The sequence below is a fragment of the Delphinus delphis genome, chromosome 15 (assembly GCF_949987515.2).
Source record: "Delphinus delphis chromosome 15, mDelDel1.2, whole genome shotgun sequence".
In the NCBI taxonomy this organism is placed as follows: domain Eukaryota; kingdom Metazoa; phylum Chordata; class Mammalia; order Artiodactyla; family Delphinidae; genus Delphinus; species Delphinus delphis.
The window spans coordinates 37,443,124-37,455,452 of record NC_082697.1 but is presented as its reverse complement, the minus strand read 5'-3'; the positions used below and the strand labels follow the sequence as shown (position 1 = coordinate 37,455,452).

The following is a 12,329-nucleotide window of genomic DNA, read 5'->3' as shown; positions in this document are numbered from 1 at the left end:
TTCAAGAATAGCCTTCCATAAGGGGCCACTTTCTATCACATGTAAAGAGCTTTTGCAAACCAGTATGACCAAACAGCGCAATAGAAGAGTTGGCAAAGGAGAGAAACAGATTGAAGTTCAGAGGAGCTGATACACGTGGTTTTGTCAAAAGGGTGCTCACCATCACTTAATTAAATACCCATTAAATCAGAAAGTCTGATAACGCAGTGTTGGCACTGCTGTTGGGAAACAGTTTCCTTTGCTGGTGGGAGGGCAGACAGATGGGGCTTTTGTTCCTGGTGGTTTGGGTTTTCTGGGAGGAAGCGTGTTGGTTGTGTGTGTCTTCTTCGATCCAGCACTTCCATTTCTGGGATATTTCTTTTTTCTAGAACCACATACAGGCAAATATGTTCAAGGATGTTCCCTGTGGCTTTGCTTAATAGCCAAAGGCCAAAACAACCTCAGTGCACATATTGGGAACTAGGTAAATGATTTCACTTTATTTCCAGATGAAGAAATACTACATGCCCAGTAAAAAGGGTAAATGTATGATGGGGAGGGAGACGAATGGCTCATTTTTTGCCCTTTTGTGTTGTTTGAATTTTGTGCCGTGTGCATTTGTTGTTATTAAAAGTCATCACAATGGTCGGGGGAGAAGCTCTGATATCTGATGTAAATGTTGGTGTGATTAATCCTTTTTTTTTGCCTCTAGAACCCGACAGCATTATTGAAAAGGCTTCTCACTCGGGCATGATCAACCCCAGCCGGCAGTGGCAGACGCTGAAGCAGAACACGGGCGTTGCCCACTTTGAGTATCAGATCCGCGTGACCTGTGATGACTATTACTATGGCTTCGGCTGCAATAAGTTCTGCCGACCCAGAGACGACTTCTTTGGCCACTACGCCTGCGACCAGAATGGCAACAAAACGTGCATGGAAGGCTGGATGGGCCCTGAATGTAACAAAGGTGTGTGTGGGCGTGCCTGGTGGGTTAACCAGCTCCTGGTGGCTGTCCCTTTGGGTGTCATGTTCTCACGCCCCTGCCATCAGGTGGCTTTCTTGGGTATGGTGAGATTTGGGCTGCTTTCTAGGCCTGAAGCACGAAGATGCCGTTGGTACCCCATCCCCCAGACGCTCTGAGCATTGGCTGCTAACGTCTCCTTCTCTGGACGTTGTCCTTGGCCAAACAGGTGGCACTCCACGCCCCGTCCCTCCAGCTCACAGTCTGTGAATGGCTGACGTGGGCGTAAAAGGCCACAGCCCCCTTCGCGTTAACTCTGGGCTACAGTTCACAGTCCAGAGTTTCCCCTGGGATCAGGCTGAGGCCAAGCTCCCTCTGAGACCACATTCTTGCTCAGCTTCTTCCCCTGCCCATCTGCCCTCTACCTCTTTCTCTGTACCCGAACCCCCTTCTCAGGCTCTGCTTTTTAAGGCATCGGATGCAAAACAGATGCCAGGTGGGACTGGGTTAGCCCAGCCAATGTCTGAACAGCTTGTGAAAAATGACAGCCCTTGGGCTCAGGGTGGCCTTACGGCAGCTTTCACTGGGCATCTCTGGGGGCCGTGGTATTGAGGGGAGGGGGCGAGTGGTGAACTGAACGCCTCCACAGTGGGATAAACTTCCAGACCTCCTGTCTGCTGTCCCAGCCCTGTCTATTAGAATACAGGGAGTTATCACACATTCACAGACATTCACAGAATTATCTGTGGTCTTTACCTTTACAAAGCTTCTAATTCATAGCAAATTGGTGTATAATTCTAGTCAACCATGTAATAGGCCCTCACCAACATTAACGCACTCTGCTTAGTTCACATAATTTGGTAAATTCCTGTAAGATAAACTCAAGTTGAAAAACGAATTTTTGAACTGTGACTGAAGGGAAGGGCAAAGAGGAATTTGCAGGTCTCCTGGGCAATATTGCTTTCTTAAATAATTAGACACAAGAGTGAAAAGGATGGCCTTCCTGGGATCCAAATGAAAGGATTGATAAAACATATTTTAAATAGTTGGTGTCCTAAAAATCAGTAACAATTACTTAAAAAGTTCTACTATTTTTTAATGTCTGTTCAAAAACTTTTTTCAATAAAGGACGCAGAATGGTTTTGTTGTGGATACTTTGCAAAAAAAAAAAAAAAAAAAAAGGACCACCAGATCTGGCCCGTGGATTAGCCTGCCAAGTGAAGCAGGCCTGGTTGGCTTTGAGTCCCATGGGATTTTTGAGACACCAGGCATTTATTTGGTCAGAGGGTTCTGAAGAGGCTGGGGTACAGAGTGGGAAAGATGACAGAGTTGAGGAAGGATTAGACCTCCTTTTTGCTTTCGGCGAGGGTGGGAATTGACCGGGAGCAGCATAGCTATTGTTCGGAGACTCCGTAAAGCTCCCCTTCCCCCACCTGCTTGCCTGCATTTTGTCCCCAAATGCTATCACGTTTGAGGATCTGCTAGCATGGCCTTGAAGTTTAAAGCTGGGTTTGTTCTTGGGGCACCTCCCGTCTTCCTCTCCTTACAGTGGGCTTGATATGAGATCTCTTAAAATAGTGGATTTTGTTGGCTTAATGGACAAGGTCATTCTCATGATGGTGACAGTGCAAGAAACTGGCAGTGTGCTGACACATCCTTCTGTGTTTTTTGTTTTTTGTTTTTTTTACAGCTATTTGCCGGCAGGGCTGCAGCCCCAAGCATGGGTCTTGCAAACTCCCAGGTGACTGCAGGTAAACAACTAAACTCTTTTTTTTTTCCTAATAATGATCCCTTTAATACAAGAGGAGGACTGACTTTATTGTGAATATGCCTCTTTTACTTTGGAGGACAAGAAAGCATTACCAAAAAAAAAAAAAAATTTTTTTTTCAAGTAGGCACATCCGAAGCTTATTAAATTATACCAGCTGTCCAGTGAAATGCACACGCTTCTCTCTCGGGGGGAAAAAAAAACTCTTCTGGGCACAGTCAGTGACTTCATGTATTAACGGTTCTGTAAATTGATAACTCGTTTTTATAATCTTCCCCTTAAAGTGCTAATGGACTAGATGGAGGGCTGTGGGTTTGGTTTTTGCGGCGGTCTCTCTCCTCCTCCACCCTCCAGCCCCCGCCTGGTTTTCTGTCTCCCAGCCCTCCCCCACTTTTCCCATCAATAGGGGAAAGTGGAGCATTCTTTAGAATGGGATTAGGACAATCTCCTGGCCCCTTTGCAGGCGGGAGCCTGGCCGGTGCTGAGAGGTTAATGGCTGCGCTGGAATCTTGTCAGTTGAGCCTGATGAATGTAGACTTTTGCTGCTGGCCTTTGAAGTCTGTTCTTTTATGGTCCCGGACAATGCAAGAAGCCAAATGGAGACCTCCCCCACAGCTTCCCGATTACAGTTTTTGGAACTTCTTGAAATGTACATCATGCCAATCTGGGAAAGGCTTGTTTCAGGAAATACTGTTGGTGTCTGTGGCATTTTGACATGATCGCCCACTTTACTCTCCTCCCAAATCTGAAGGATTAGCAGATTTAATGTGACACTCAATGGTTCCTTTGGGCCTGTCATGTTTTCCCCCAAAGCTACCCCAGTTTGAGCCCAGGGAAGCTTATGAATCCTTAGTCTAAACCAGTGCATCTCAAACTGACATTACCTGGGACTCTTGTGATGACGCAGATCCTGATTCCATAGCTTGGGGTGGACTCAAGTCTCTGCATTTCTAACAAGCCCCCAGCAGTGCTGTTCTTGCTGGGGGCGCGGGGACCGTACTTTGGGATTCACTGCCCCCAAACCTCAGTACTCAGAGTGTCATTCCCTGAGTTAACCAGGGACGTGTGGAAATGCAGGTTGCTGGGTGCCACCCCACACCCACGGAACCCCAGTCCCTAAGTTGGGCCCAGAAATCTGCATTTCGACAGGCTGAGCACAGCCACAGGATTTTGCCGCTCCGAAAATCCTGAAGACCCCTGTGGTCCTCCATACCTTTGTGCACCCACTGCCGCAGCTCCCCTCCCGTGCAGCGGGGAGCTCTGAGCTCTGGGGCTTGAAGCTGAAGTGGGAATCAGGGCAGCTGGAAGGAAAACAAAACCAGGCTGGCCTGAAATTGTCTCTTCCTGCACTTCAGAAAGATAAGTTTACTTTCTGGAAGACTGAAGGGCTTCGCCTGCGAACCCCCATCGCTGGTGGCAGCCGACTGTGGTATTTAACAGCGTTACTGTCAAGCTTGGGGGCAGGCTCTTCTTCGTGAAGATTGTTGCGGAAAGTCAGATCAGCCGTGCTCTCAGGGACTCTGCTGCGCCCGCTTCGTGCTCAGCACGCGGGTGCTCAGCTCAGATGAGTATCAGTCAAGGGCGACCTCGATTTCTGCTCCTGTCATCAGAATAAACACACTGCTGCCTGGGGAGGGCCCTCCCAGCCAGAACAGCAGGCTTTGTTTCCAGAATTTAGGCCTTTCTCTTTCGAAGTCTCCCTCCCACTCCCTGCCTGGACTCGCAGGCCCTTATTTACTTAAGGTGTGACTTTCCCACACATCATTTGCATGGTCTCTCAGGCCATCTCCTTCTCCTTCCCTTGAAAAATCAAAACAGAACCTTCTCGCCAAGGAAGTTCTGGTTGCATCCTGCTCCAGAAATAGCTGATGGCAAGTTACCTGTAAGTTGTCCTTCGGATCATGTATTACAGAGGTGTGTTTTGTCTTGTTTTTTCCCCCGCATGAGAACACTTTACTGCTTCTCTTGCTCCCAGGTCGACCTGGAATCCCTTTTTCTGGGTGCACAGTCTTGCTTTATTGCGAGCCTGCCAATAATATCAGACTCAATTATGAATCATCCTATGAGGAAAGTCACTTCAATTTCTCATGAGAACCTTAATCATATATTATTACACTGGGATAACCTTGTGGATGCCTCTTTTAGGGTCAGTATTTTTATTTGTTTTCTTTTGAAGTCATCCAGGGCCTCTTGTGGTTCCTTTCTTATGCTTGGGTATCCAGCTCTCACTGATTAAGAGCCGAGGTGGGTCCTCAGCTGCCTCTTACTCCTTGTATTAAGCAAATGGAAGAGGTGTAGTGATCCTTCATCTGGAAGGCAACGAGGGAAAGACTGTAAGAATAATGCTATTTCCCAATCAGTTCCTTCTTAATATCTACCTTTCAGACTAAGACTGTCAGTCTTTACACAAGCGTCCCCGTGATCTCCCACCACCTTGAGTGTCCACTTTGAAAAAACATTTCTACCGGAGGATTTACTTTGTTCTTATTTGACTCCTTTAATAGTGCCTTGCCATTTAGACTGGAGTTTCGTTTTAGATGAACCAGAATCCTCTGATTTTTAGCCGCACAGCCTGGTGGTTCTGTGTGCTGGGGCGTGGATGGCTTGCTTTTAGGAGTTAGGAAGTGGTGAGTCAGAATTCTCAGGGGTGAGTTGACTCCCGGCCGTGGATGATTAGCGATTAGCTGGTTCCCTGTAATTTTCCCATGACAAGGATTTTTAGCCCACCTCCAGCTCTCTGGACGCAGAACGCCTTTCCTTCTTTGCGGGGGAGGCGATTCTGACCATGGCTTTCCCGGGTCCCGTCATGGAAATAGTTGCTGGTCGCTGTTTCTGGCTCACCCCACCTTCACTCCACTGTGGGCTGCCCCCACTGCCAGCTCCTGTTTGCTAGAGCTTGATTTCTGAGAAGGCAGTTAGAGTTTCAGAGGGCTTGAAACTTGAGGGGAGAGTAGCGGAGCCCCTGCCCCAGGTGAAGGTGTATGTTTGTGTTTTTGTTTGGGGATCAAAGGCACCATTTGGCCTCCAGAGAGTCCGATTAATGAGGCGCTTAAAAAGGAAACTCGACTCCCTTCCCCAATACGAGATAAACCAAGTTGACTGTGTGTGTGTGTGTGTGTGCAAAGTGAGAAATAACTATAAAATAAATTAGCCTAAATAGCCACGAGGGGGGCAGGTCATAAATCACGTACGGAAATAGGTCCAAGCGCTGTTGCTTTCCTCGTCCTCCCTGCAGAAATGGGTCCAGAGATCCTACCCCATCTCTCCAAGGAAGGGAGCCCCTTTCCCTCCTCGTCTGATTTCAGGGAGCCTCCTTGGGAGGCAGTTTCCTGCCGCACTCGGTGTCTTGGTGCATTTTTGTGTGCTGGGGTCGTGACTTGCTGCTGGGACACAGCCCAGCCGCGTTGCTGTGTAAAACTTGCCCAAAGGGCTGCGTCTGCAGAGGCTTCGCATGGCTATTGTTGTCACTGCAGGGAGAGCCCTTGCCTTCCCCCCAGGGGTTCATTTATTCCAAGCCTCCGCCCTGGGCTCATGGGGGAGCCTGAGAAGAGAGAGGGGCTTTGTGGAGGGCAGCCCAGTGCTGGCCTCTCCCCAAACAGCCCTCCTTTTGTTGGGAGTCGCCTGGGAGGGGACCTCAGTCCAACTGGGAAAATGTTTGCTTAGAGGGAACCCCCGGACAGACCTTGACAGTCTACCATCCTGTGGCCAGAAGCCTGGGCTTTGCATCCTTGTGTTTTCCTGGCTCCGATCTCCCTGCAAGTTCTAAAGGGTAAAGCAGGGTTTGCTGTGTGTCCCCAGGTGCCAGTATGGCTGGCAGGGCCTGTACTGTGACAAGTGCATCCCACACCCAGGGTGCGTCCACGGCACCTGTAACGAGCCCTGGCAGTGCCTCTGTGAGACCAACTGGGGTGGCCAGCTCTGCGACAAAGGTATGTCTGGGGAGGGCCTGGGTGGGGCTGGAGGTCGGGGGTGGGGTGTGGGTGATTTGGTTTGTACTTTCATTTATTTTTATTTGCAGGGGCTTTTATTCTAAATCTGTTTGAATTTGCCTTTAACCCTGTGAATCTGGGTCTGTTTCCCTCGGTTTTAGTTTTTAAAGAGGAATGGGTCTAGGAACACAGTGTTTCTGGTCTCTGAGTGACTTCTTTGGGGTCTTTTTGGCAGATCTCAACTACTGCGGGACCCACCAGCCGTGTCTCAATGGGGGAACCTGTAGCAACACAGGGCCTGACAAATATCAGTGTTCATGCCCTGAGGGGTACTCGGGACCCAACTGTGAAATTGGTAAGTGGTCCAGGCGCAGTGAGATCCCTTTGTCTAATTTTTCTGTACACTCAGCTTAAATACACTTAGGGACTCATAAAAAGATGAAAATAGCCTCCAACGTTAAGACCTGTCCTCCCAGCCGTTCCGTGGGTCTTTGAAACCTCTGTCCAGTTGCTCAGGTGGTTTGGGGGCTGCTGATTGCATCGGGGGCGGCGTGTACAGGGCAGTGACCCAGCTCCCAGGTCAAAAGCTTGGAGAAATGGGGCCGGAGAGCTTAGCAAGAGAGATGACTTCCTTTCCGCCGCAGACACAGCGGGGTTACGTCCCACACCTGCTTTGATTTCTTGAAACGAGCTCGAGCTGGTGGCCCAGGCGTGCGATTTGGTTGCGGGGGGGAGTGTTAGGTAGCCTCTCTCGGTGGGCGCCCCTTGCTGACTGCTGTGCTGGTGTCCACAGCGGAACACGCCTGCCTCTCTGATCCCTGCCACAACAGAGGCAGCTGCAAGGAGACCTCCCTGGGGTTTGAGTGTGAGTGTTCTCCGGGCTGGACCGGCCCCACGTGCTCCACAAGTAAGTCTGCGTTTTGGCTTGTGCCCTTTCTTGGGGGGGGGAGGGGGGTATTGTGTCAAGGTACAGGGTTGTGGGTCCCACGTCGGTCTTAGTGATGGGTCTGTCTCGGTGGGAGGGGGTCTGGTGGTGAGGCTGGCCTGAGCTTCCGGCCTCTGCCCTAGGAAGTCTCCTGGCACCCCCATCCTAAGGCACCCTGCTAAGTTAGCACACGCATCTCTGACTGGAAGAAACTCGCTCGTGGGGTAGCTGCGTCCTTTTCCCTGGACTTGTGCCTCCTCTGAACTGAATTACGGTTATTCTCCTCGAAGCTGTACAGAGGATGCCTGCGGGGGAGGTGGTCATGACTGAATTTCATGGTGGGGACAAATTTTGAAAGAGGGACCAGGGCTACAGAGTGACAGTGGCTGCGGGACTTGGCCGCACACCAGGACTACCCCAGTGCTTCCCAGTACAGGTCTCTGGGTGCTACGGTTTCCCTTTGGAATTGGGGAGTTCGTACCTTCCACAGGCTCCTGGGGACTTCCCTGGTGGTGCAACAGTTAGGACTCCGAGCTTCCAGTGCAGGGGACGCAGGTTCGATCCCTGGTCGGGGAACTAGGATTCCACATGCCATGCAGCGCGGCAAAAACAAAAAACAAAACACACACAAGCTCCTGGATTTCAGAGGTGCAGCCAGGCCCGAGGTCCACGGTCATCGGCCCCCTGAGAACAGCATGCAACACGGTTAAGGAGCTGGGTTCCGGGGTTGGATCACCTGGGCTGGCACCATGGCCCTGCCACCCGTCACCATGGTGGGACTGTAGTCACTGCCAACCTGTGCCCTGTTTAAACGGGAGAGTAGCAAGTCCCATCTCCTGGGGGTGTGAAGGCTTGGTGAGCAGATTCATGAGGAGAGCCTGGCACCTCCTACCCGGGCAGGAGGTGAATCGCTAAGAGGCCTCAGGAGTCTAGTGCAGAAGGGGGAGGTTGGGCACCCCAGGCATGTGCTTTTGGGAAAAGTCTGTGAGTAAACAAGAATATGATTTTTTTTTTCACCAGCAAAGAAGTTATTTTTCCTTACCTCTCCTTAGTTACCTCTGTGCCGTGATGGAACTTTTCGTTAAAAATAAAGGGTAGGCAGTGAGAGATGTCCTGAGTTACCCAGGGCTGATGCTCCGGGGATCCAGCTGGCTCTCCCACCCGCTCAGGTTGCGGATTAAATGAACTGGGCCAGTGGGGGATTTAAAGCTAAAATCAGGCCTTATCGTCATCGTAGCAGTCACTTGCAGCAGGTGTCTGGCTCTTAAGTGAAGGCCCCTCATGTGAGGGGTGGTATTAAATTATCTAATTGTCAAATGGATTGAGATTAAATTGCCAACCCTCTCCTCTTTTTGTCAAACAGACATTGATGACTGTTCTCCAAATAACTGTTCCCACGGGGGCACCTGCCAGGACTTGGTTAACGGATTTAAGTGCGTGTGCCCGCCCCAGTGGACGGGCAAAACGTGCCAGTTAGGTAAGAGAATTCCTGCACCGGGGCTGGCTTGATCCGAGCGATTAAGGGAGCTGTACATGTGGCCAGCGGTGCAAGCTTGCGTGCCATCGTACCAAGAAGTCATTTATTATCTAGGGTCCAGCCAGCAGGCCTGGAAGAAATAACTCGCATGCAAATGGCCTGGCTCTTTGAGGCCCTGTGGGAAAGTCGTGGGATTCCTTGAACCATGTCAATCGTCTGTCCGAGGAGTGTTCAGCTGGGTTCCAAACGGGGATGATCTCATGAGGAATGAGCTGTCTGCATTCTTTTTTGCCACTATTAAATCCCAGCAACTAGGCTGCGCTGGGTTTTGCACAGAAGTGCCTAGTGGCTTTCTGCTGTCCTGTCGGGGGCTAGTTGTCAACAGCAGCTGGAACGTTATCAATTAGCATTCCTTATTGGAGCATAGCTAGGGGAGATGTTCAAAGTAGCATCTCTTATTTAGCTAGCTTATTAAAATGTCTCGTTTCAGACAAACTATTTGTATGGTGTTTTTTTTGAGGGGGGAGGTGGGGTAGAACCCCATTTCTCACTGTTCATCCTCTCTGTTTTTCAGATGCAAATGAATGCGAGGCCAAACCTTGTGTAAATGCCAAATCCTGTAAGAATCTGATTGCCAGCTACTACTGTGATTGCCTCCCGGGCTGGATGGGTCAGAATTGTGACATAAGTGAGTGAGACTGTTTCAATTTTGATTTTCATGAGACTGGGGTGTTGAAGGCATTTGCCAGCCGTATTCAGGCTCCAGGTCTAAGACTTGAGTAGTGGAAGGAGAACCTTATAGAGGGAATGTTTTTGGAGAGGGAGTGATGGGCACAGAAATGAAAACATACACGTTATCAATTAGCTGGTAAAAAACGGCCGTACTCTGATAAGGTGGCTAAAACAATGATGTGAAGTTTCGGTACCTCAGTCTGGAAGAACTAGGGAGTGTTCCCACCAATAACCTTATTTCACGGGAAGCACGCAAGAAATCTGATTGGAGGTTTTTATCTTCCTGAGCAGAGAAGGCTTTTCAGTGAAGCCCAACTTCAATGTAAATTGCCCCTCCAATACGGTGACTTGTTTATTTTTTAGATATTAATGACTGCCTCGGCCAATGTCAGAATGACGCCTCCTGTCGGGTATGTAAATCTTTGCTTATATCAAAACCTTAGTGATTGACAACAAGCCTTAAGATTTATGTGACCCTGGGAAAGCTCTGTCCCTGGGAGATTTAAAAATGCAGGTGAAAAGTGAGTCTCTGGAAGTTTCACTCGGGCTCATGTTACCCCAGCCTCCCGGGAGTCATCTTGGAGGCATGCACATAGAAATTCCTCTCTCACATTTGGAGAGGTTTGGCATCTCTTTCAGTGAATCAGCTGAAGCGCAACAGTCACGCTGAACCACTGAAGCCCTGTGTTTGTGGAGCACCTAGAAAAAAAGCATGTGTTTCTCACCCTCCTTCTCCTCCCTCCAGGATTTGGTTAACGGTTATCGCTGTATCTGTCCACCTGGCTATGCAGGCGATCACTGTGAGACAGACATCGATGAGTGTGCCAGCAACCCCTGTCTCAACGGGGGTCACTGTCAGAACGAAATCAACAGATTCCAGTGTCTCTGTCCCACTGGTTTCTCTGGAAACCTCTGTCAGGTGAGCCGGGCTGGAGCGCCCGATGGCCCAGTTTTCACAGGCAGTCTCCTCACCCTCACCTTCCCATTCCCAACACTGTCTGGAGCCTCCTGTTGACTAGGGATCTCTGCTAGACACGCGCCGTGGAAGGAGGGTGATGAGTGATTTTCTTCCCGTTGTCCGGCAGCCTGTCGATTTCTCTTTGTCCGTTTCATCCCAGACCCAGCACTCTCTCATTCTGCCCTGTTGTCTCAAATGCGTACCTGGACAGTCGCTAGGACACAACTGTAAATCATGCTGGGTGTTCTCCTAACAGAAGCAGACGGAAGGGTCAAATTCCAGTGGCCGCTGCCCCAGAGGAGTCATAATGACGTCTTTGTTTTACTTTGTGTCCCCCCTCCCCTGCCCCTGGCCCTCGCAGCTGGACATCGATTATTGCGAGCCCAACCCCTGCCAGAACGGTGCCCAGTGCTACAACCGCGCCAGCGACTATTTCTGCAAGTGTCCCGAGGACTATGAAGGCAAGAACTGCTCCCACCTTAAAGACCACTGCCGCACCACCCCCTGTGAAGGTACCTCCCTCCCCGCCAGGGTTCTGGCTTGTCTTCAAGGCTGCTGTCCTCTGCCCGTGCGTCACTGCCCCGTGACACTCGGAGGGAAGCCAGAACACGTGGAAACAACCTATTCAGGCCCACCAGTTCGGGGGGACCATACCTGCAAGTAGCCCAGGGCAGAGAAGGGAATTCATTTAGCATCCCCGTTCTGGGGGACGCTGATGTGCAAGGCCGAGGTGGATTCCTCAGGGCACCTCTGCCAGTAGAACTTTCTGCCACGGTGATATCTGCACCGTCAGGTACAGTAGCCTTGGGACACGTGTGGCCCGGAACGTTCACTGTGTGACCAGGGCAACTAAAAGCCCTGATTTACTTACTTTTCATTCACTTAAATTTAAACGGCCGCCTGTGGCTGCTGTGTGAGCTGGCTCAGGCTTCCAGGTTCCTGCAGCCGTAAGTGCCCTTACATCGAGGGAAAGGCTGTTCCTCCTCCTTAGCCAGCTTCCAGCAAATTTGGTAGATGTATCAGTAGAGGGAGGATGAACAGGGCCCGCAGACACGTGGGATCCTGGCTCCATAGGGAGAAAACGCCTAAAAAAAAAAAAAAAAAACTCCGCCTGGGGTCTTGGCTTTGCCTGTCACAGCGTGACACGGCATATTGCCAGTCTTGGCCACCGAGGTGCTGGCTTCTTACCCTCATTAGCCTGGCTAAGGTGCCTGGCTCCAGGAGAGCAGGCGTGGCGTGGGTCCTGGGCTCAGGAACACCGGGTCTTCGGGTCCCTGGCGGGGATCTGACCCCAAGTCTGTCTCGCAGTGATTGACAGCTGCACGGTAGCCATGGCCTCCAATGACACGCCTGAAGGGGTGCGCTATATTTCCTCCAATGTCTGCGGTCCCCACGGGAAGTGCAAGAGTCAGTCGGGAGGCAAATTCACCTGTGACTGTAACAAAGGCTTCACTGGAACGTACTGCCATGAAAGTAAGACCCCGCATCCTCGGGGAATGGGCCGAGGTCCCCCAAACCCTGCCCTGGCCCAGCTGGGGGGCATCTGGAATCATTTCAGGAGAGATCAGTCCAGGTTTACCACCTACAATCTAAGACTGAG

The 12,329-nt window shown here is 50.6% G+C and overlaps 1 protein-coding gene across 1 annotated transcript in view; it reads left to right on the top strand.

Moving 5' to 3' along the window:
* The window catches only part of JAG1 (jagged canonical Notch ligand 1), a 35,585-nt gene that overhangs the window by 14,513 nt on the left and 8,743 nt on the right, over positions 1-12,329 (top strand). Inside the window, exons 4-14 of the mRNA XM_060031237.1 lie at positions 692-946; positions 2,631-2,691; positions 6,507-6,637; positions 6,873-6,992; positions 7,431-7,544; positions 8,926-9,039; positions 9,614-9,727; positions 10,135-10,181; positions 10,517-10,690; positions 11,091-11,241; positions 12,038-12,202. Coding sequence (XP_059887220.1) covers positions 692-946; positions 2,631-2,691; positions 6,507-6,637; positions 6,873-6,992; positions 7,431-7,544; positions 8,926-9,039; positions 9,614-9,727; positions 10,135-10,181; positions 10,517-10,690; positions 11,091-11,241; positions 12,038-12,202 — 1,446 coding nt within the window. The remainder of the gene's footprint in view (positions 1-691; positions 947-2,630; positions 2,692-6,506; positions 6,638-6,872; positions 6,993-7,430; positions 7,545-8,925; positions 9,040-9,613; positions 9,728-10,134; positions 10,182-10,516; positions 10,691-11,090; positions 11,242-12,037; positions 12,203-12,329) is intronic.